The sequence below is a fragment of the Polistes dominula genome, unplaced genomic scaffold (assembly GCF_049000335.1).
Source record: "Polistes dominula isolate Pdom_NZ unplaced genomic scaffold, Pdom_raw_medaka contig_77, whole genome shotgun sequence".
Taxonomy (NCBI): Eukaryota; Metazoa; Arthropoda; class Insecta; order Hymenoptera; family Vespidae; genus Polistes; species Polistes dominula.
The window spans coordinates 1,049,970-1,075,000 of record NW_028301152.1 but is presented as its reverse complement, the minus strand read 5'-3'; the positions used below and the strand labels follow the sequence as shown (position 1 = coordinate 1,075,000).

Genomic DNA, 25,031 nt, shown 5'->3' with positions numbered 1-25,031 from the left:
GTTTCACCACTTCTTCTACCGTGTGTGATCTGCACACATCTGTTTTTTTTTTCTTTTTTTATATTTTTATTTTTCTTCATCTTTTGAATCAGTCTCTTTGAGATCATATTCAAAGCATATATATATATATATATACATATATTTTTTTTTAACTGTCTGTGTGTCTCGTAGTTTAAACTGATTTATTTCTTTTCGTCGTTTGATGAAACATACACATGCGTTTTAACCTGGAAGAATTTAACAAACTTTGACTCTCTTTTCTTTTCTTTTTTTTTTTTATTTCTGTCCCTATCTGTTCCCCTTTATTTTATTTTATTTTTTTTTTTTGTAATACAAGAATTTCCATTTCTGAAGAATAGTCAAGAGAAAGAGAAAAAGAAAAATAGAAAGACATCGTCAAGCTGATAACGTTTATCTGGCGAATACGAAAAACGAAAACGAACTTTCTCTCCCTCTCGTAATTTAGAAGATAATATTACTGGCAGTGTAAACTCTCTCTCTCTCTCTCTCTCTCTCTCTCTCTCTTTCTGAACGATGTATAGTAACGCAGATCCTATGTATTCCGAGGCCGCCTACCGACCCCTACTTTTGATAAAAGTAGCAGAATAAGTTTGTGTTTCCCGGTCTGCCACCCTTATTTGTTCTATCGGCAACGTACAATCGCAAGCTTTTCTTTCTTTCTTTTTATTTTTTAGGGTATTTATTTTTTTTTTTTTTTTTTTTACCTCTCTTTTATTATCTCCGAGAGAAAGAATGTCGAAGCTTTACCGTAGATGTTCTCTTAACCCACCCACTTGCAGCATCCTTTCCTACACTTCACTCACTCTCTTCCACTTTTCCTTTTCCTCTTCTTTTTCTTTTATTCTTCTTCTTCTTCTTCTTCTTTTTCTTTTTCTTCTTCTTTTATCTCGTTTTTATATTCTTCTCTACTTACTTATTGTACCTACTCCAATGTGAAAGGTCTTCTAGGATTTACAGAGCACTGTCAACAATCCTTTATCGGAAAGCGTTCTTTGAAGGTCGATGAATTTGACGTTTCATCGAAATTTTATTATCCATCCTCTTTTCGCGAGATATGACGACGCGCAGACGGAATCGATACTTCAGTTTTAATCCTACGTTATATTATCGGATTTTCAGTCTCTTCTTATTACTCTTATACCTGGATATATGGTTAGGTATATACATATATACATATATGTGTGTGTGTGTATGTGTACGTGCATGTGTCTATGCGTATGAATTATATCTATATATATATAAATTCTCTGCGTACATGCTAGAGAAGAATACACTAATATACAGGATGTTTAAAAATATATTGACATAATTATAGTATTACTCTTAAATAAGAAGATGATTAATAATTATTTCATATTAAAAATTATTTTTTGTTTAACGAAACAATTTAGATAATTTTAATGACAGGATGTTAAAAAATATATTAACATTAGGGGGTGATCCTTGTACGTTGCTGTGGCTCACAATTAGTCCGATACACACGTCTTTAAGTCAACAAATTACCTTATACCGATTATCAATTGAGATATAAACTATCCTATCTTTCAAGTTAGATGAAACTGTACACGGTGTGCAAAATTTTATTCAAATCGGTTTAGTAGTTTAAGAATTCATTACGGACAAACAACGTGACACGTAATTTAAGATAATTTCAGAATTGCTCTATGATATAAAATGATTTTTAGTTTTACAAATGAAAATGATTTGTTGTATTTTTTCTTTTTCAGGGTAATTTATACGATTTTATTGATCTCTCATTGGCCCTTATGATAATTGCACAAACTTTTTTGTTTTCTTATTTGAATATAATGAAACCACTCATGAGAAGAAGAATTATATTCGCATATTTTGAAATATTTTCCACATATGTAAAAGTTTTATTAGATAATTTATTGTAATATAATATTAAATACGTTATTCGATATAAATTATTTCGCATCTCTCATATTTTCCTCGTATACATATATATATATAATAACAACAATATTATAAATCGTACATGTTTACCTATCGTCGAATAAACATCTCGAATAAAACATTTTAACGATAATGCAAGAATAATATTTCTTTTACCGTATCATCAATTTTAATTCGATAAATTAATTCACATATCTTTCATATATTTAATATCTCATATTATATTAAATAATTATTACTTAAACCGCAAGTGTAATTGTAAAATACATTTGTTATAAATAAACGAAAAACAATTAATTACAAACAAACAAACAAACAAACAAACAAAAAAAAAAAAGATAAGTAATTTTACACGATTTTTGATCAAATACTTTTCAAAATATCGCTGATTTTCATATTACCAATTTTTTTGCTTTCATATTAGATAAACTTAACCTATAAACGCGAATAAAATACACAAATTTTTATATACATGTATTACACCCCCCCCCACACACACACACATACACACACACACGCTCACGTCTATTGGAAGGAAAGGTTTTTTTCAAAATAGCCGGACGAAGAATAGTGGAATAAAGTAATTTGCAAGATAGCCGTGGATAGATTTTTTCCTTACAACAGGAGGGTTTCCTGTCCGCAGCTCATTCAAGGGACCCTCTCCTCTGGTTTGCTTCTTCTCTGAAACTATATTTTCAACGGTAGGAAAACGGTTAACGTCGTTTTTAGATAGAAGATAGGAAAACGAGTACTAACCCATCCACCCCCACCCCGCCCCTCCTCATCCCCATCCCCATCCCCTATCTCTCTCTATCTCTTTTTCTCTCACATATCCAAGAGGGAAATATTTCCTAAAGATATTTCGATCTACCGGTTGGATCTACGATCTGGATCCTAGATTTGGATATTTTCTTGCACTAGTAATATATATATGTATATGTATGTATGTATGTATGTATGTATGTATGTAGGTGTATTCCAATACTTTTAGGATGTATCTTTACCTATTACGTTTCTCACCCTTCTTTCAGGATACTCTTATCCTCTTGATTCACCCAGCCCTTTATTTTTTTTTTCTACTTCTACCTCTTTCTCTCTTATCCTCCCTTTTTTTTCTTCTTCTTCTTCTTCTTTTTCTTTTTACTTCTCCTCCTGTTCTCGACACCCTCACAACGACTCTTCGAGGAGAAGTCTTTTCTCCAATTTGCATAACTTTCCGGCAGGCACGTCGTACTCTGAACAAGGGGATTTCGATGAACCTAAATATCTCTTCCTACCAAGAGAAAGAGAGAGAAAGAGAGAGAGAGAGAAAGGGTAGGAGAACAAGAGGGTGGGGTGGGGTGGTGGGGAAGAAAAAAAAGGGTGCCTGTTGATCGTTTTATGAAAATTTCACGCTACCTTCTTCCGCTCTAAAAGAGAACTCGGAAAAGGCCGATTTCTTTTTTTTTTTTAGGTTCGACCTCGTTTTTCTTTCTTTTTTTTATTTATTTATTTATTTTTTTTTCTTTTTGTTTTATATAAATTTATATATATTTATATATATGTGTGTGTGTGTGTGTGTGTGTGATCTATTAACGCGTTGACCGCTATGATGGTTACAGGTTACCGCAGATTGTTTTAACTGTGGCGCCACAGTGGTCACCAAATGACCCCGGCATACATATTGAATACTTATAATTGTAAATATTGTGAATGAACGCTTTTGTGGTTTAACACACATTTTTCAATATTCATTGTTAATTAAGAGAATATCTTTTGAAATAAAAAGCGTTAAACAATTCTCAATGAATATTACAGATTACGAATTACCTTATACCACCATCTGTTAGAATCTTATCGAACTAACAGAGATAATCATGACTATTTGTTAATATAAACTATTCTATCTTTCAAGTTGGATGAAACTGCACACAATGTGCAAAATTTTATTCAAATCAGTTTAGTAGTTTAGGAATCCATTGCGGACAAACAACGTGACACGTCATTTATATATAAAGATGTACAAACATCTAAAAAGCAAAAGTTAAAATAATACTTGCATATCGTTTTATGTTCGTAGACATAAACGGGGGGACGGTGGACGTGAGGGGGACGGGGGGGGGGGAATATAGAGTAAGGGTTGAATGAGGGTACAAGAGGAGAAAAATTCGAACGTTTTTCGTCGAAACGATTCAAACGAAGTTCAAAAAGTAGGACGACATCGCCCATAGGTGTAATGAAAAATATTCTGGTTGACTGTTATCGATGACGAAAGCACTCTCGTGTGGTAGGAGGGAATGGGAGGGGAGGGGGTGGTGGCAAAACCTCGGAAATATGAGTGTCGGAGACACGAAATGAAATTAATCCGCGAGTAAACGAATGATCGTACGAATTGTTTCATGTCGACATGTTAATTCGATTAATTTTTTTTTTTTTCGGCCCCCACCGCTCTTCCCTCCCCCTCCCCCTCCCTCCCTCCCACCAAAAAAAAAATAGAAAGGAGAGAAAACGATCATTGGAAAAGTCAAAATGAAAGTCAGTGAATAGAATTGAAATACGTTTTTTTTTTTTTTGGTATTTTGTCAAACGTGCTTTGTTAAAGATTGAAATTAATCGAATTCGTATAAATGACGAAAATTAAATGACAATAGTATTAATCAAACAAATGGAAGTAAAATTAATTTTACGATTTATTTTATAAAATAATATATTATATATATATATATATAAGAAGGACCACGCGCACGATTCATATAAGTATCGATATTATTTAGATTGTAGGATTCAAAGAGATGTGGATCGTGAGTTTATAATTTATGCATTTCTAGACATGACGGAGAATAGATAGGAAAGAAAAATAGAAAGAGGATGAAAGAGAGAAAGAGAAAAAGAATGGTGATCGTCGTTCAGTTTCCTACCTGTTGGACCGCATCTGGTCTGCCACCTGTTCGAAAAGGATCGTTCTCCGCCTCCCTCGAGGCACCAAAAGAAAAAGGACGCATTTACATTTCCCAACAGCAACAGCAGCAACTGCAGCAGCAGTGGCAACATCACCAACAGGCTTACTAGCTAGCTAGCTAGCTAGCTAGCCTAGCAAAAGGGCTAGGCTAGAAAATATGCAGCGATGGCAACGGCTGTTCGTTCAATTCGACACCGGTCGGTCGGTCGGTCGGTTGGTCGGTCGGTTTGCCTGCCTGCCTATATATTTCTACAACCAACCAATCCGAACTTTTCTAATTTAACGCCCTTTTAAAATCGTCCGCCTGTTTTTCTTTTTTTTTTTTTTTTTTTTTTCAAAAACCATCTATGTCGATCTTTCACAACCATCTCTGACTGTATTCTACCAGCGATCGTTAAATTTGAGATAACGAGTGAACCAAACGTTTCTCATAATATTCCACCTATTAAAGATAATTTACGAGTTTCAATACTATCTAGCGTGTCCAATTTTTTTTTCTTTTTTTTTTTTTTTTCTTTACTTCTCTTTCACAAACATGAAAATAAGAGTGGTCTAAAAAAAAAAAAAATCAAAATTGGATTTTTCAAATAGTAAATCGTTTGTGTGATAGATTAGTACCTTTAAGGAAGAATTTTGGGCTCAACGTAATACAACGTTAAAGTTAACTCGAGTGTGCAACTTAACCAGTTTAAGGATGTTTGACGACTAATATCCGTCATGGAGATGTGGCAAAATTTTGACGTATATATACGTCATGCGTAAAAGTTTCTTACACAATTTGAAGTTTGTTAATTGTAATTTTGGTCAAATGAAAATTAAATTATAATTCGTAAATTTGAATATGTTTCAAATGTTTAGAGGTGAACAAAAAAATTGAATAAAGTCAAGAATAAATTTTTAACTTCTATTAATATTCGATTTTTTTTTTTTTTTTTAAATTTCTTTTTTTAAACATTTAACAATCGATCGTTTAATTATATTAACATTCAATACATGTAGCCTGGAAAATGAAGTACGAAATATTTAAATATCTACGTTATTTATAGTGTTTTATTTTTGTTTATTTTTCTTTTTTTTTTTTTGTTTATTGGAAACATTGTGCCAACCCACGTTTAATTAAAAATAATTCGAATGTACATTTGAAATGAAATTAAAATCGATCATTTTATTATGGTCACGTCATATTAAATATTTTAAGTAGATAATTCGAATTGGCAGAGCACATTCGATTGTCTTTGTTTTTTTCTTTTTTTTTTTCAAATTTTTTTTTTAGAATTATATTTTATTGAACATTTTTTTTTTTTTTACCTCGTTTCCTATCTTACTAAAAATAACAAAGAAAAAAAAGGTTGGAAAATGTAAGAATTATTAATCATTATTATTATTATAGTTACAGTGTATGTATCCAATACGGAACATTTTAAATATCTTCGATATTATTTTTTTTTTTGTTTTTCATTGAAAATTTTCTCTCTCTCTCTCTCTCTCTCATCTCTTTTATAAATGAAAAAGTAAAGAAAGAAAATATTAAAAATCATCGATCGTTTAATAATAGTTTCATCCAATATACGTAAAATGAAATATTTGAATTAGAATATTTAAATATTGACATTATTTATGATTTCAATTCTATTAGAAATTTTTCCACCATATTCTCTAATAAAAAAAAAAAAGAAAAATAATGTATGTAATTTTCAAGCAAGATTATCATATAAAAATTAATTAATGAATTCATATATACAATAAGTGTCGTTTAAAATTATAAATGTTGATGTAACTGTAAAAAACAAAGAAATTAATTGATAACAAACATAATTGATCATCCTTTATATGTACTGTTATTTAAATATTTTTTAATATTAGAATAAATTTAATATTCATTAAAGTAAAAATAATATAAAAAGTTAATAAGTTTAAAAAAAAAAAAATTACATATACTTGAAAATATTCAACAATTTTTTATTTCATATTTTATTCGATGAAAATGTTCAATTAAAAATCATCAATGATCTAGAACATTAAAAAAAATGCAAAAGTATTTTAACTGAAACAATCAAAAATATTAATAAAATACATTAGAACGTTTAATTTATCTTAATTGATTGTTAATTAATGAAATTAAATATATATTGTAATTTAAAAACACCGAGTATATAAGTCGAGACCTACCGTCTTCCTTGAAATCCACCGGTAGACTGTCTCATTCACTTCTGTGAAAGTTCTTTTATTGATTTATTGTTTACATGACTTCTTCCCCAAGATTACATATGTATAATGAGAATAATAATAGTAATAAATAGAACTTCCTCTTTCGGAAAGTCATATAAACAATAATCAATAAAAGAACTTTCGCAGAGAACAATGAGACAGTTTAACAGTGGATTTCGAAAAAAAAAAAAACGATACTTTCAAACTTATATTCCGTATTTTAAGATTACAATATTCATACCCTTGTAATAATTAATAATTTATTTAAAGTAGCGGGGTGAGATCACATAAAATACATCGATCACCAACACGGTGGACGATTTCTAACGCATTTGATATTCATTAAAAAAAAACCTGTCAGAAAATGAAATTGTTTATCGTATTTACAATTTACGAATATTAAACATATACATATATATATATATATATATATATATAGATAATAAATTTCTATGTGCAATATATAATAATATTGTATAATTATATACAATATATAATAATCAAAAAATATATATTTATATTTTATTATAAAATATATAAGTGTATATAAATAATAAATTGAAATATGTGTAATATTTATATATAATATATAATATTAATAAAAGTAATGTATAATTTGTAATTATGATTTCAGAACAGTTTCGGTCGGGAGGAAGCTCATATGGAATGGCATCGCGTGGATCCTCGCCGAAGAGAAGGGGGCCGATCGCGATAACGATACTCGCCATTTTGACGAGTGTCGTCATGTCGGGCGGTTTTTGTCCGCCACAATGTCGTTGCGACGACGAAACCTTAAAAGCATCCTGCGCTTACGCGGATCTCGAATTCGTGCCAATCCAACTAAACCCAGAGATACGACATTTGGATTTGTCAAACAATCGGCTCGCTAACCTACACTTGACATTTTGTTTCTACGGTAATTTGGAGAGCCTTGATTTAAGCTCGAACCTGATTCGTACTTTAGGTACGGACAATTTTGCACTACAAACGAGCTTGTTAACACTCAACGTTAGTTTCAATTCGATCAGGACAATTGCGAAAAACGCTTTGAACGGTTTGAAATCGTTGAGAGAATTGAACTTGGCTGATAATAATATTACGGAGATGGACGAACAAGCGTTTAAGTATACAAGCGAGTTGGAAGTACTCGATCTTAGTGGAAATTCTATCACAAGTTTGCCAAAAGATCTGATGAAAAATCTACATAAGATAAGAACGTTGATACTCAAAAGAAATTCTCTACTAGAGGTACCAGACGATAACTTAGCTTTGGCACCGAGCCTGGAGAACGTCGATCTTTCGGAAAATCTTATTCAAGAATTAACCAGAGACTCTTTGCCGTCCTTACCGTCCTTGGTCTCGTTGAATCTAGCGGACAATGTTATCCGAAGTATAGCCGACGACGTATTCGATCGATTGCCAGGCTTGTTGCGTTTAGATCTCTCGGGAAACAATTTGACATCGGTACCAACTGCTGCATTGGCCAGACTAAACGTTCTTTCAAGTTTGATCCTCAATCGAAATCCCCTTGTTACTTTACATCCCGTAGCATTTCGCAATCTTTTCGAACTGAGAAGCTTAGAATTGGACGATTGCACGCTCGAGAATATAGATGCTAGAGCATTTGCCGATAATGTTAATCTCGAGCGTATATCTATGGACGGTAATCGTGAATTGAAGGAATTACCTGGACGTGTATTGTACAGTGCGAGATATTTAAAATGGGTTTCTCTGCGTCATTGCAGTCTCGCGACACTTCAACCAACGCAGTTTCCAGTTGATGATTTAGCTTTGCTACGAGTCGGTGGGAACCCTCTAGTTTGTAACTGTTCGGTGCACTGGCTCTGGAACGTTATCAGAGCGGAAGAACAACGTAACGAGACGCGATTGGAACTCGACACGAATGACATCGTCTGTACGGACGAGGAATCTGCCGGTAAACCACTGATCACCCTACCGGAAGGATCCTTACGTTGCAGATTGAGTCTACTATATTTGATCTTGTCCGCGGCTGGTTGCCTCGCGGCAACAGCCAGTATCCTGGCTTTGATAGCTCATCTTACCAGAGCCAAAAGGAAGAAACGTTTGGCATACGCGGCACCTAACAGGCCGGAATTTTTAGTCTACGTTGGTAGAAGTAATGAGGATATTACGAAAAACGCGGAATCATGTAACAGACGATTATTAGCACGACACGAGGACACTTCTTATGACACGCCTAGAGCTAAGACAGTTGTTAGGGTGCCTAGATCATCGAATGATCGCAACATTTACGAAACACCGAGGTACTCGAGACCCGAACGACGATTAGAAGTTATGGAACCATCTAACTCCATACCCGGTGTTCATGGAAGACAACAACAACTTCAACAACAACAACAACAACCAATACCACTACCACATCAACAACAGCATCAACAACAACCACCCTTAGACGAAGGTGTCTATGCTGTAGCGGATGTAACTGGTCTTCGAGAGGAACCACCGGAAATGTTATCCCTTTATCGTATGCAGAATACACGAATGAACGTACAACATGCCGATTATGGTTACGATTATGATTACGATTATGATTACGAGCCACCGCTTCCGGACAAGCCTCACGTTGTCTTCGTTTAAATGAAAAACCAAATGAAAGTGTATGTGAGATGAACAGAGAGATAGAGATAGATGGGATAGAACAAGGATAGATGAGAGTGAGAAACAAGGAAAGAGAAAATAGAGAAAGAGAAAGGGAGAGGGAAGGTAGGAAAGAGAAAGAGATAAAGAGTTTCTTGATTCCGTTGTACGTTAAGAATGATCTCGACCAAATCGAGATTCCAATCGCGCTTTTCCAACAAATATCTCTCTCTTTCTCTCTCTCTCTCTTTCTTCCCCTAGTTCTTTTTCTCTCTTTCTCTGGTCGTTTCGTTCGACGAGAACAGCTGCGCTTCTTCGATCTTTCCGAGAACGAACTTACTCGTTTGGGAATGTCTGAGATAACTCGTCGATACGTACATATTGTGTGTTCTTTACCTACCCCTACCCCTACCCCTGCCCCTACCCCTATCCCCTTTCTTTTCCTCCCTCTCTCAACACCACTACGTACGCGTGTGTTTGTATATGTATATATATATATGTATGTTATATACGTATTTATATCAATACTAAAAGTTTGATTTTGTTTGTGAGTTTATTTTTGTATTCGTTTTTACTTTTATATATCCCTCCCCCTTCCCCCCTCCCCCTCACCCTCACCATCCTCTCATTTATTTTGATTTTATTATCTTTGTTTTTTTTTTTTTATTTCATTTTGATATTATTTTGTCGTTCTCGTAGTTGATTGTAAACGCGGGTATAGAAAAGAAAATTTTGGAAAAGGACACTTGGACGATCGGACGAGTACAATACGATACGATATGTGATATCGAATATCGATTATATCGGACTTGCGAGACTCATCGAATATGTCGTTACATTCATTACTTGATATTTCGAATGTATATTTTGTTTTTTTTTTTGTTTCTTTCTGAAAATATTCGTTTCATCCTTTAAAACCATATCCGAATGGAAACGTTATCTTCTAACTTTCATACATATTTGATTTTTATTTATTATTATTATTATTACAGATATTATATTTACGTACGTACGTATTTAATTGGTTTTTTTTTTTTTTTTTTTTTTATAATAATATTTTCTTTTTTTTGTTTTTTCAATTTTTTGTATTACTTTTGTATTACACTTTTTAGATGAATGTAAATTAACATGAAGAAAGAAGAGAGAAGAAAAATATCGTTAGTCATCGTAGTACATTTAAAAACGAGAAAAATCTAGATTTCACGTAGCAATAGTAATAGTAGTATATGTAATAGTAGTATTAGTAATAGTAGTAGTGTCAGAGTATAACAAAGTTGCAGTAGTTCCGGTCAAAGGCTCGACGTATATCAGGAAAAAAAAACAGCAATTCACGATTTTTCCTTCCATCTCTCTTCGAAGACGATCGATCGGTGTACTCGATGACGTAACACCATGAATTTTCTCTCTCTCTCTCTCTCTCTCTCTTTCTATCTCTCTCTCTCTCTCTCTTTCTTTATCTATCTCTATTTCTCTCTCTTTTACTTTTTCATTCTTTTACTTTCTTTCTCTCGTTTATCATCTACTATTCTTCTCTGTCTCTTTCACTCTTGTACCGGGAGTAGCAAATTCTATGCAAAAAGGTAAACGAAATAAAAAAAAAAGAACAAAAAAAAAATGAAATGAAATGAAATGAAATAAAATGAAATAAAATGAAATGAAATGTCTTCCGAGATATGTAATTGCGCCGGTAGTATAACTAGGATGCATTCTTAAAAAAATTGAGGGAGCATAATCCACACACAACGTATACATAAAATAACACATACATATATACTATATATGTATATATATATATATGTATATGTTAACGTTAAAATGTATAATTCAATGAATTCATGAAAAATTCAGATCCTCTTTCGAAATAAATAAACTTGACTTGTTATTTTTTTTTCTTTTTTTCAAGGGAAATTGTGTATTTTAAAAGTGTATTTTATGGTACACTTGTTAAACTGTACAATTGTTGTTTTTTTTTTCAAAAAAAAAAAATAAATAAACAATTGGATAAAATATACAATTTACAAAAGACGTGTGGTATAATTAAAGTTAAAGTATAAAGTTGAAATTTGATATACACCTTTGTAAAATTATTCATCTCTAATGAATTCTTATAATACTTGTATGTAATTTTACTTTTTTTTCATGCTTTAATTGGTTAATATTATTATTTCATGAATTAACAGATTTTACACTTTAACAGTAACATGTATATATATATACAATATATAAATATAAATATAAAAATATAAATATATTACAAAATATAAATATAAATATATCGTCTATGTTAAATCAAAAATCATGAATAAAATGTTCATTTATTTTTTCATGAGAAAATAATATTTTTCGTATTTATTAATAATTATTTCATAAAAAGTATTAATAATAACATGCGTGAGAATATTTGTGTGAAAGTATTAACCCTTTTAATGCAGATTGAAAAAAATTCTAACCTAAAAGAAGAAGAATACCAATTTAACATATATAAATTAATGTAATTTAATAATATTCAATAAAAAAAATATATAATAAATATAAAAATAAAACAATGATATTAACAATAATTCCAAAAATTTACAGATTACTACTAAACGAATGAAGAAAAAAAAAGAAATAAACGACAAATGTATTTTATTGTTTGTTTAAAATCCTAATAATAACAATAATAAAATAATAATAATATTTCTCTAAAAATCATTAATAATATAATATTGTCATTGGTACTTTTCTCAAGTGTTGTTTAACAACGATATATATATATATATATATATATATATATATATATATATGTCATTGTTTGTTACTAAAAAAAAAAAGAAGGGTTAACACAAAAAAAGAAAGAAATTTCAATTTTTCTCATTAATTAAAAATTTCACTTTGTCACAAACAATAACACAAAAAAATAATATAAATAAATATTAATTGATGACTTTTGAATCAACATGGACGATTATTTGATAAACATCGTTGTACATTATTATATTGAAAAGAAAATGAAAAAGAAAGATAAAAAAGGGAATTTAAAAAAAAAAAAAAAAAAAAACAAGAAAAAGGAAAGAAGAAAAATGAAAAAATGAAAAAAAATTAAATAAAAAAAAAAAAAAAACGAAGAAAAATTAAAAATCGCAATAAGCAAAAATAAGAACTAATCTCGCGCGTACGATAAAAATCGAAAAGTAGAGAGGGGTAAAAGCTGTGCCGTTCGTATTTATTTTCGTAAAGCTAGCTATCGAAGTCGAAACTGGCTCTCGACTGGATGGATGGATGGATGGATGGATGGATGGATAGATGGATAGATAGATAGATGGATGGATGGATGGATGGATGGATGGATGGATGGATAGAATGTTCGGACGCGAGTGCAACGCACCTAACAAACGTTCATTTTGCAATTTAAAGTTAGGCGAATTGGTTGGATCAAAGCAACATAGTAGAAAAGAAAGAGAAGAGAAGAGGGGGTGAGTGAGTGAGTGGGAGACCGGGTAGAGAGGAGAGGGGGTGGTGGGGTGTGGAGTGGGGAGTGTTGGTGATGAGACAGCTAGTTTCTATCTCTTTTTATCTATACTCGTTTGTCCGTTTCAAAACCTGTCTAGAATGTGTAGGAAGATTAGATTATTTCTATCTCACTCTCTCTCTCTTACTCGCACTCTCTTACTCTCTCTCTCTCTCTCTCTCTCTCTTTCTTTTTCTATTTTCTCTTTATATATATATATAAGTTTTGTTGTTGTTGGGGTTTCTGTTTAAATCTCTGTAGAACTATTTATCACTAATCTTCTTTTTATCTACATAACATGTTCGTTGAAAATCGTTGAAAATCAAGAAATCTTTTTCTTCCAAAAAAGAAGAAAAAGAAAGAAGAAGAAAAGAAGAAGAAGAAGAAGAAGAAGAAGATTTCTCGATGAACGATCGGCTACCTCAAGCGTATTCACTTCGTCGTCCCAATTCGATACTAAACACGAAGAAAACGACGATTTATTGATACCTTATGTCGAAAAATATTTTGCTTTATTAACACGCGTTACTTTTGCAAAAAGAAAAAAGAAAAAAGAAAATAATAATAAAAAAAAAAAAAAACAACATATACGATCCTGCCAAAAATTTTATATAACAACGTAAGATCATTTTAACACGGAAATATACAAAAAGATGAGAATGAACTACGTTGTTGATAAATTTTGATCATATGAAATATCGAATCGAATCACCCACATTTATAATAATAATAATAATAATAATAATAATGATAATAATAATAATGATAATAATATTTGTAATACATTAAACGATCGAGAACGCGATATCGATTTATTTGATCTGATCGAGTGAACAAATTTTTTGAAATAAAATAAAATAATAATAATAATAGTAATAATAATATTAATTAAACATAAACGATGTCGCGTTCATAGAATCAATTCTCCGTTGACGAGAATATTGGTCAACTTTAGCCGAATTTTTTGGTTTTTTTTTGGCAGGAAATACACGCTTAAAAGGGAGCAAAAAAAAACTTAAGTTTAGTAATCCACGCGTAATATTTAAACAAAAAGAAAGAGAAAAAAAAATAAACAGCAGTCCGTTTAATACGCCACAATGTTGTTGCGGGCGTTGTTGCGAAAGGTCCTTTTTCGACAGATTTGTAAATTAAAGCAATAATAATATTAATAATTATTATAATAATAATAATAATAATAATTCATAACAATAATAATAATAATAATAACAATAATAATTATAATATGATACTTATAAAATTATTAATAATATTAATAGTTATATACAAATTTCATCGTTAGGCGTATACACAATGAATATTAATTAAAAACATACTCTATGCGAAAATGGCAAAAAGTCAAACAAAACAAAACAAAACAAAACAAAAACAACAAAAAAAATTACACGCATTTATATACAAATTAAAATTATAACATATATATATATATATATATATATATATATATATATATACACATGCCACACACATATAAAAAAAAAATCTATATACATATACATATATATATTTATTTATTAATTTATAATGTTAAGTTTGAAAAAAAGAAAAAAAAAAAAGACAGAAAAAAGAGAAAAAAATTTGTTACGTTTGACGTTACAAATGAGAATAATAAGAGAAAACAAACAAACAAAAATAAATAAAAAAATAATGAAAATGATGACGATGAGATAACGATGACGATGAGATAATTGATGACAATGATATTATTAAATGACAATTATAATTCGATATTGCAAATAATATTTAAAAACAAAATAATGTGTATTATTATATAGTGAGACTTTTTTCTAAATTTAAACATAAGATATTGTATGTATAGTTTAACAAATTTGACGGTAAAACCAAAAGGAAGCAAAAGGTGAAGGATAAAAGAAGGAGGCAGACGAAGAGAAAGAGAAGGATGAAGAGGAGGAGAAGGAGGAGGAGGAGGAGGAGGGGGAGGAGGAAAGAGGGATGGTAGCCTATCCGAGAGACGAGAAAACGACTACGGATCGAAATTCTCGATAGAAATGTCCCCGGACGACTTTGCGAATGCCACACTCACTCACTCTCTCTCTTTCTCTCTCTCTCTCTCTCTCACCTACCTGTTTCGTATCTCTTTTGTCGCTCGTCTATGACTACCTTCTCCTCTCTCCACCCAACCCCACCTCAATCCTCAATCCTGCAACCTCGCAACCCCCAACCCCTAACCTCTCAACCCCCAACCCTTCTAAAAGAAGTTGCATTCGTGACACGCTTACGCGAGTCGAGTTTTCTAACGACGCTCACATCAGAGAGAGAGAGAGAGAGAGAGAGAGAGAGAGAGAGAGAAACTTGCTTCTCTCTAACGAGACGAAAGAAAGAGAGAGAGAGAGAGAGAGAGAGAGAGAGAAACGGATATAAAGAAAGAAAAAAAGAGTCCAATGACAAGAGTTGTTTTTCTTTTTTTTTTAACTTAGCTCTCGTAGAAAGAACGACGATCGATTCGAAGGAAGAAAAAAAAAAAAAAAATAATAATAATAATAATAATATTTAAATAAAGAAAAAACTAAATAACGTATTCACACACGTGTACACGCATATAACAAACGTAAACACGCGTACATAAAACATTTATATAAATAATAATTTTTCAATGGAGATTATATTTTCTTTTTTTTTTTTTTTTTTTAATTATTATACGAACTGGTCGAAAATATTCAACATAATTCAAAAAAGAATATTTTTCAAATTCGAAATTTACCTATTGGTTATTCTTCTTTTTTTTTTTCACATATTGTTACATATGTATAGTCACATCCTCCACGTACTCTACTTAATTATCTTAATGCTTGAAATTAGAATTTTCTGAGAAGTCATTTTTCATTCTTACTTTCTTCCTTTCTTCCTTTCTTTCTCTATCTGACCCTTTTTTCTTCTTTTCTTTTCTTTTCTTTTCTTTTCTTTTCTTTTTATCTATCCTCTTAACGTTCTCCATAAATCTATCTTACTTTTTTCCGGTAAATGTATACCTAAACGAAACTAACGAGTTTTGTAGTAAGATTTCTTACAGGATACACATAGAAATACAAACATATGTAAATATACATATATATACATATATACATACGTACATACTTATATATACATACATACATACATACATACATAACATAAATACATGAATACATATATATACATAGAACATTTACAAAAAACGTATTCTTTATATTACAAATATAATAATGATATATACATATATATATATATACATAGTCGTATATGTATATGCGAGTATAGAAAAAGAAATGCATTATCCGTATAAGAAGATGCATATACAATCCATGACGTATGGGAATATATTATCCGAATAGGATGCATTCGTGATTTACCGAAGAATAGAAAAGAGGGGGAAGAACGGGGGAAGGGGGGCAGAGGGTGGGAAGGGTGGGTTGAAGAGTATCGTAGATCGTTGAAGAAAAGATTCAGAAGTAAAAATAGTGGAGTAGGTTGAGAAGAATGGGGTGTCTAGTGTTTGAAGAATTGAAACGTTAACGTCAAGGAATACAAAAAAAAGAAAAAATAATAATCAAAATCAAGCAAACCCTCTTCTTCTTCTTTTTTTTTTTTTTTGATGTACATAAGTGTGCGCTTCGAACGAGAAACATTGCTTCTGAAAATATTTCGAACGATCATCATGCTCTTTCGCTCGGTTAGGCGAGTTTACTTTAAACGAGAAGGAAGAAAGGAAAGGAAAGGAAAGGAAAGGAAAGGAAAGGAAAGGAAAGGAATGAAGGAAGGAAGGAAAGTAGGAAATGAAATAAAAGGAAAGAAAAAAGGAAGAAGAGAAGGGATGGGCAAGGGAAAGGGAAAGGGAAAGGGAAAGGGAAAGTAAAGTAAAGTAAAGTAAAGTAAAGTAAAATAAAGGAAAGAAGAAGGCACAGAATCGGGCCCGGCTCGTTAGTCACGACGGTTAGTCACGCTACGTGCATCTTTGCTGAGGAACGAAAGAAGGAGGCGAGATGAAAGGAGGAGGATGATGAGGAGGAGGAGAAAGAGGGATAGAAAAATGGGGATGAAAGAGGACCGCGTGAGTGGGAAAATGCGCATATAACAGTTGCTTCCTTCTCCGTTTTAACATCTTATTTTTCTTTCACCTATACACTCTTGCGTGCCTATACATATATGATACTCTTCTATATATATATATATATATATGTATACATAAATACTCACATACATACATACCTTACATAAATACATAGATGCATACATACATACGTTTATAGAGGGATACTTTTTGACTTTATTAGATATATTACAAGATGTGTGTGTGTTCGTGTATATATGAGAAAGAGAGAGGGGGTTGAATAAAAAAAGAAAATATGCAGATAGTACAAGTATTCATCAAGATTCGTTCTTTCTCGAAAGCGTTCATCAATTTTTCGATTTCGTCTCCCTTTTGCCATCACTTTTGGATAACGCGTAATAAGAAAGAGAGAGAGAGAGAGATAGTGGAAGATTAGGTACTTTACTTATCTCTCTCTCTCTCTCTCTCTCTTTCTATCTATTTTCTTTTGTTAGCTATTATAAAAGATATCGTTTCGTTCGATCTCATAAAATAAAAAGAAGAAAATGTAAGAAGATAGAAGAAATTTGTGAGGGTGGTTGCACAGGGCCAAAAAAGTTATTTACGAATATTAAGAAGAGGGAAAAGGAAAAATGGAATAGAAAAAGACAGAGATAGGAAGATAGGGTAAGAAAAAGAGTGTGTGTGTGTGTGAGAGAGAGAGAGAGAGAGAGAGAGAGAGAAAGAGAAAAAAGAACACTTCCTTCACAAGGGTGTCGTCGTCGTTGCCACTGTTACTACTGTTACCATTTTTACTACTACTACTACTACTACTACTACTACTGTTGCTGCTGCTGTTGCTGCTGCTATTTTGCTGCTACTGCTGCTGTTGCTATTGCTACGTATAAGCGTCGTGCAAAGAAGATGAGGGGCGTCACGACGCCAACGACGAAGGTTATTTTTATATGTATATATAACGAAATATCGAATGTACGTCACGTTTCTCGTATAAGTAAACGTTCCTGTGAATGTCCGTGTCCTGTTTTTATCCCTCTCTCTCTCTCTCCCCCTTTCTCTCTTTTTTTCATTCATACATATATATATATAGTATACACAACATACATACACACACACAGAGCAATTCTATCGTTTTATTTCTCTCTCTCTCTTTTTTTCTTTCTCTATTTTTCATCTCATACGCACTTTTTCTTTCATACATATATTCTCCTTTTCTCTCTCTCTCTGTCTCTCTCTCTTTATGTGTGTGTGTCTGTTTAACTCTATGAGTGCTGCTAGTTTCATATAACAAGGACAACAATAAAATGATATTATATATTTTTTGCAACGTCAATTGAAACTTTTCATATTTTTTCCCGAATAAAATCGTCTCACATGTATACTATGTATAGTAAGTACGTCTACTATTATGCTAATCGAATAACAACGTAGTAGCATCGTGAAAACTTTGATTGAAAAATCGTAATGAAAAATAATACTTTGGCAAAAATTAATTATAGTTGGTAATTATGAAAGTGATCTTGTTATTTATACACATTATTATTAATATTATTAATTTGATATATAATGTTATATTTGAAAATGATTTTTCTATAAATGACAAGAAGTACAGAGATTAAAGTGAAGTATATTACGTGATAGGTAAACAGCAGAAAATTATCGTAACTTTTTAATTAAACAATTTAATTCTTGTTTTGTTTTTTTTTTTTTTGTAAATCTACATTATTTACACATATTCCACATATTGAACTTTTGCATTAAATATCATTTCATTTTTCACATATGTGATATTTAAACTTGATTACATATGCAAATAATTAATGAATATTATTTTACTTTCTTGTCTCCTGTATTTTTCATCAATTATTACAAATCATTTTCCTCTCTATTTTATTTTCTAATAATATAACAATAATACTCTTATAATAAAATATCTGTTATATAAATAATATATCTAATGATTTATAATTAAACTGATACTTTGATAAATCCTGTCATCAGTTGCATCTTCATATTTCCATTGTGTTTTTCTTTTTTTTTGTCAAACGATTGGATGAATGCGCGGCCCTGTGTATTGTTGTTTACAGTTTTGAATGTTGTCTAACATTTTGAATAATGCAACATTTGAAATATCACCTGTCACTTTCATAATCACCAATTTAATTAAATGAAATGAAATAAACAGAAATTTGAATTAATGATGAAATTAAAATATTGATTAATTAATGAAAACAAACAACCTGTTAAGATTACCTACATTTGGAAATACTTTTTCAAGACTGCCTTCTATCGATCTTCGATCTTGATCGATTGAAATAACTTAAAATGATTGTTTTAAAAATTCATAAAATCAGCTTTTGTGAAATGATTCATCGTCATCGTTTCATGTTTTGCGTATGTGTTCGTTCAACGATCCTTTCGTTTTGTCCTTGTCCGATCGTACGTACACGTTCCAGAACTTGGAATGAACTCATTTCTACATCAAATCTCTGTAGATTGATTCGTTTGTGTTTATATAACATGTATATGTCTCTAAAACCTAATTCAATGTATTTTTCATGTGTTTGTACATAATTTACGTAACGTCCATGTGTGTCGTTGTCGTCGTCTTTTCCGTCTAACATAAGATTTATCGTTCATTGTGTTCACATATATATATATACATTGTTTTTCATTTTTCTATAAATAGCAACGCTAGTTAAAACTTCGAATATTCAAATTACAATATTCATTTATGATTTTATTCTTTTTCTTATCGCTCAATTCTAATTCTTTATTTCAAATAATTTTTGTTGTTTTATGTTCAAACATTTTTTTTTTTTGTATCAATAATCCATTGATTTTTTCATTGAACGAATGGATTATTTTAACAATTTCAAATCTACCGCGTGATTTCGAATATATGAACAGTATGCGTATGTGTGAATAGATTGAAATTTTTGAGCTTTAACGATAATAAAAAAAAAAAACACTTTTATTTTGACATTGGTTTCTATGCGTTAAGCTCAAAACTTTTCAACCCACTCATTATATATATATATATACATATGCGCATACGTTATACATTACATCGAGTTTATCAGTGAATTTATATAACGTAGTAATCTCGTAAATGACTTTATAATTATTTATTATTGATCTTTCTTCATTTTTTTTTCTGTTTATGATAAAATCTCATAATTCTTTTCTTTTTTCTTTACTTATCGCAAAAAAAAAAGAAAATAATCCTTAATTATACTTCGTCGCGAATTCTATCCTTTGATAACTCTTCGAAATTTTATACATAACGAAAAAGAACAAAAAAAAAAAAAGAAAAAAAAAGGTACGAATTTAAAATTACAAATTATAAATAATATACAAATATATATATACATAATATGTATGCATATGATTCATACGTATATGTACACATACACACGTGTATAATATGCGTGAGCGTAAAGTTTTTGGATACTTGTTTTAAAATACAACTATTAACACACACGACAAATCCAAATATGCATATGCATGGTATTTTATTTAAGTAATATCGTATAGAAATTTCTTACATTGCTAATAAAAAAATATTTAAGACATCTAAATAAAAAAGAAAAAAAAAATTACTCTCTCTCTCTCTCTCTCTCACTCTCTTTCTTTTTCTATTTATGAGTATTTATACATTATCGAGTACAAATTATCCGCCGATAGATGAAAATTTGATTAATTGCTTCGGATATTTGTATTTTGTTTTTTTTGTTTTTTTGAACAGCTAACACGTTATACACAGATGTAACTAACGAGGACTCGTGGAATTTTGAGTGAGTTATTTAAAAATAGATTTCAAAGTAATTACCCGGTTAGGGTCTCTTTTCGAATCATTTGTAATGGGTTTGGTTTATTCTTGTTTTTTTCTTTTTTCTTTCTTTTTTTCCAACCCATATCGTACGAGTTATTTTTATATTCGTTCGAAAATTGTGTCAAAGATCCATCAATCAAGTTAAAAGAGTATACTAGCACATTTTTTTTATATTTTTTTTTTTTTTTATTTTTTCCACCCCTCCCCCCTCATCTTTTTTTTTCGTTCGTATAAATATACAGCGTCGAACAAACGTACTACTGGTGGAAATGAAATTTTTTTCTCTCTAATATTCTCTACGAATTTGTAAATGATTTTTTAATTTAATCGTCTGCTTCTTCTTCTTCTTTTATTGGAGTACAATGAAACACACAAATTCCTTTTTTTAAATGAAAAAATAAATTCGTTGAAAGCTTTTCCATTTTTTTTCCTTTTTCTTTTTCATTGTATACGCGTTTAATTCTCGTTATAGCACACATTACATTTAAATTTTACATTCGACAATATATATATATATATTTAATAAAAAAAAAAAAAAACAATTGTAAAAAGAAAATATTGTTAAAAATAATCTAATCCTATTTACATATTTTTATTTTTATCGACACTGTATATTTTTTTTGTTTTTTTTTTCGTTGACGTTGTATCTCATCATTCTATCCTTTCTTGTATTAACTGCATTAATGTCTCGTAATGATTTGTTTTTTTTTGTGTGTGCATTATTTCGTGATATCGTCCTTGTTCTATGTCTTCTATGATTTCTCTTTTAAATGTGTCGTTAAAAAAAAAAAATATGTACGATTAGACTACAGATTTGCAGCTTTTACTGTACAAATAGATATTTTAGTTTCGTGTCTCTTATTTAAAGAGCTACAACTACGACACTCCGTTGAGACCATAAGTTTATTTCGTTCCATTTCCGTCGTCATCTGTGCAGGAAGTCTCTCGCCAGCATGTGATTAGTTCACTTTTTTTTTTTTTTTCACTCTCTCTCTTTGCCATAAGTGCCACATGGGGGGATGTTCTTTATAATAAAGGGCATTAATAATACAGGTAAGAAAATAAATAGAATCGCATACGTGTCACAGTATTTTCACATATGTTATACCTATACATATTAAGAGATACATTTGTATGTGTTAAAACATATTTTCTTAACAATTTCATAATCACTAAATAATATACAGGGTTGTTCTTCATTTATTGTTATAAATGATAAGGAGATGATTTTACATGAATAATTAATATTAAGTAGAAAATGTTGCATAACATTCTTGATATAAACTTGTACATTGAGAATTATTCTTAAATACAAATGTGTTTATATGAACAAATTGTATTTTACATTTTTTACTTGATTTTTCATGTAGTATTATTTCCTTTCTCGCTTGTATTACAAATATATAGAAGATCCTGTATAATATATGATATTAAATAAGATAATAACATGACATTGATTTAAATTGTTTTCATTATCATCGATAACGAGAGCTGTCACTGATAGAAAATGAAAGTGATTATAATCTAAAATTAATCAATTTTAATATTTAACGATTAGAATATATATATATATATATATATATATATATATATATATATATATATATATATATATATAATAATCTACGTATATATTTGATACGGAATGAACAGATAATTACAGATTATAAATGGAACGGGTGAAATTTGATTATATTACAGTAAACGTCCAATTTTAATGTACTTCCACGAGTTACATTAAATATTGTTGAGTAAGTATGTATTAAATGTATATCTAATCTATAATATTTATAGATCAATTTAAAGATTTATGCACAAAAGATAGAATTTTTTCTTTCTTCTTGTTTCTTTAAAATAATTAATTAGAGATATTTAATTATAAAAAGTAAAATATATGATAAGGTTCTTATAATTATCAATAAAATATTGTGCATATCACAGGTATAATTCAAAATCCACTCTGGATGCACTATTAAACTGAGTTTGTTGACCACTTTTTCTTACCCATGCACTTTTCTTAAAATAACCTTTTTTCGACCATTCATGCATTTGTTCAGACGTATATGGACCATGCACTTCGGCATCTTCTACTTGCGACCACTTTAATTCCCATGATACTTGTTCTATGTCATCATTATTTTGTTTATTTTCTGTTTCTTCGGATTTTTTATCTACTTCTAAAATATTTTATATATATATATATATTATAAATACACAAAAATATGTGATTTATTATATAAATATCAATCTTACCATTGTTCGTATTATTTTCATCTAACTTTGCTTTTTCTTTTACATCAAAGTCATCCGCATACATGTCCAAATCTGCCTCCTTCTTAGATGGATGACTATGTTTCTCACGATCTTGAACCTATTACAATAGAATACGTTAGAAAAAAGTGATTACATAATTAAATATAAAATATTTTTTACCTTTTTATTAATAAGCTCATAACTTTCTTGATATATATCCATATTACCAGTACGTGTTAACAGTTCATTAGCTAATTCTGTCAATTTAGTTATTTGTACAGAATTTTGATCATCCATTTCTAAACTTTTTCCTTCCTTTTTCCTCTTCCACCTTTCAGCATTTGTCAATTTCTTTTTACCTTTGCCTAAAATTCAAATCAATATAAATTTATATTTATTATAGAAGAAAAGCCAAAAAATGTATTTTATGAAACAATAATTAAATTTACCAAGTCTACATAAAGCTTTAGATACAGTTTCTCCAGGTTTTAGATATTCGAGTATTTGTTTATACAGATGAATCGGATCAAACATAATATCTGTTTCATCATCGTCACTTTCGCTATCAGCTAAACTGTGAAATTTCTTTGCTGATTTTTCTGTAACGTTTTGCCCAGATCTAGGTTTTACCTAATAACATTATCACAAGCTTTATAAAACAAATAAAGACAAATTAAATATCACTTTTTTCATAATGTAACAGACCTTAACCCAATCAATATTATCTAGCCAATTATCTCTTATTTGCTTTCTTTTTTTCAATAAGTAATGGCCTTGTTTATCAAAATAACCTTCCTCTAATTCATCTTTCATATTAAATGCTGTAAATCCAATTTCTGGAGCAGTAGGTCCCTCTTCGACACCTGTAACAATATTTATAATCATTAATTTCTTCGACTTATCAAAAAGTCTTCCAACACATTAAACACCACATCAATTCCAGTACATCAGTCTTAGACTTTCTGTCTAGGGTATACATCTGGTCATCAATATCTAACATTGTTGTTTTTCTACAACTACTGATAGATTATCGTAGCTTAAATAGAAAGTTCAGCAAAATAAACGTAATGTTTAACGTGTTAAATATAGATCTACATTTAAAGAAAACAATTTATAATTAAAATTACCTTCAATATCATTTTCATTCATGACATTATCAGTAGTCTCAGTTTCCTGCTCTTCTTCATCTGAAGAATTTTCTGATTCTTTTTGTTCACTCATGGTAGGCTCTACTTCTTTGAATGGACGTTTCAACATTTTTATAAAGTTTACATTGATATTATCTGTAGAAAAAAGAAATATAAGATTCAGATAATAGATATAAAAAAAAAAAACATAAGATATTAGATATTAAAATATACAAAGTTCACTCAATTTTTTAAATACATTATTCTTTTACTTACAACTTGTCAATTAAAATTCCTTCGTATCTAGTTAATATTCGTAACCTTTAAAATAATACTTTCTATAGATGACTTTTATTGATAATGATAATTAATGTAGATATACATAACGTTAAATATCACATAGGTTATAATTATTCCACGCAAAGAAGAAATATAATAAAGTTGGTAACACGAAATAAAAATCTTGATATAAAACTATTGTGTGCTTTAAAATCAATGCTGCCAAGATAATGGAAAGAAAATTAATTGAAAATATGCAAAGATCGAGGTTATCGATATCG

General features: G+C 30.1%; 2 protein-coding genes across 2 annotated transcripts in view; one reads left to right on the top strand and one right to left on the bottom strand.

The window, feature by feature from the left end:
- LOC107064076 (uncharacterized) overlaps positions 1 to 17,975 on the top strand; it is a 40,042-nt gene extending 22,067 nt beyond the window's left edge. The window contains exon 2 of the mRNA XM_089178202.1: positions 7,719 to 17,975. Coding sequence (XP_089034328.1) covers positions 7,751 to 9,703 — 1,953 coding nt within the window. The 5' untranslated portion in view covers positions 7,719 to 7,750 and the 3' untranslated portion in view covers positions 9,704 to 17,975. The remainder of the gene's footprint in view (positions 1 to 7,718) is intronic.
- On the bottom strand, positions 16,785 to 24,909 carry holn1 (CD2 antigen cytoplasmic tail-binding protein 2 homolog holn1). Its single transcript, XM_015316528.2, has 7 exons — positions 24,748 to 24,909; positions 24,472 to 24,627; positions 24,050 to 24,207; positions 23,794 to 23,974; positions 23,525 to 23,709; positions 23,345 to 23,462; positions 16,785 to 23,268 (listed from the first exon to the last, which is right to left on the bottom strand). Exons 2-7 carry the CDS (start codon positions 24,599 to 24,601, stop codon positions 23,027 to 23,029), a joined length of 1,014 nt encoding a protein of 337 aa, XP_015172014.1. The 5' UTR covers positions 24,602 to 24,627; positions 24,748 to 24,909; the 3' UTR covers positions 16,785 to 23,026.
- Between the last annotated feature and the right edge of the window lie 122 nt (positions 24,910 to 25,031).

Excerpts from the sequence above, each read along its gene's own strand:
- holn1 (XM_015316528.2), bottom strand. The coding sequence starts at position 24,601 with ATGTTGAAACGTCCATTCAAAGAAGTAGAGCCTACCATGAGTGAACAA. Across the intron at positions 23,975-24,049 it reads ATAATATTGATTGGGTTAAG|GTAAAACCTAGATCTGGGCA; the intron begins GTCTGTTACATT and ends TAATGTTATTAG. Across the intron at positions 23,463-23,524 it reads ATGAGCTTATTAATAAAAAG|GTTCAAGATCGTGAGAAACA; the intron begins GTAAAAAATATT and ends CTATTGTAATAG.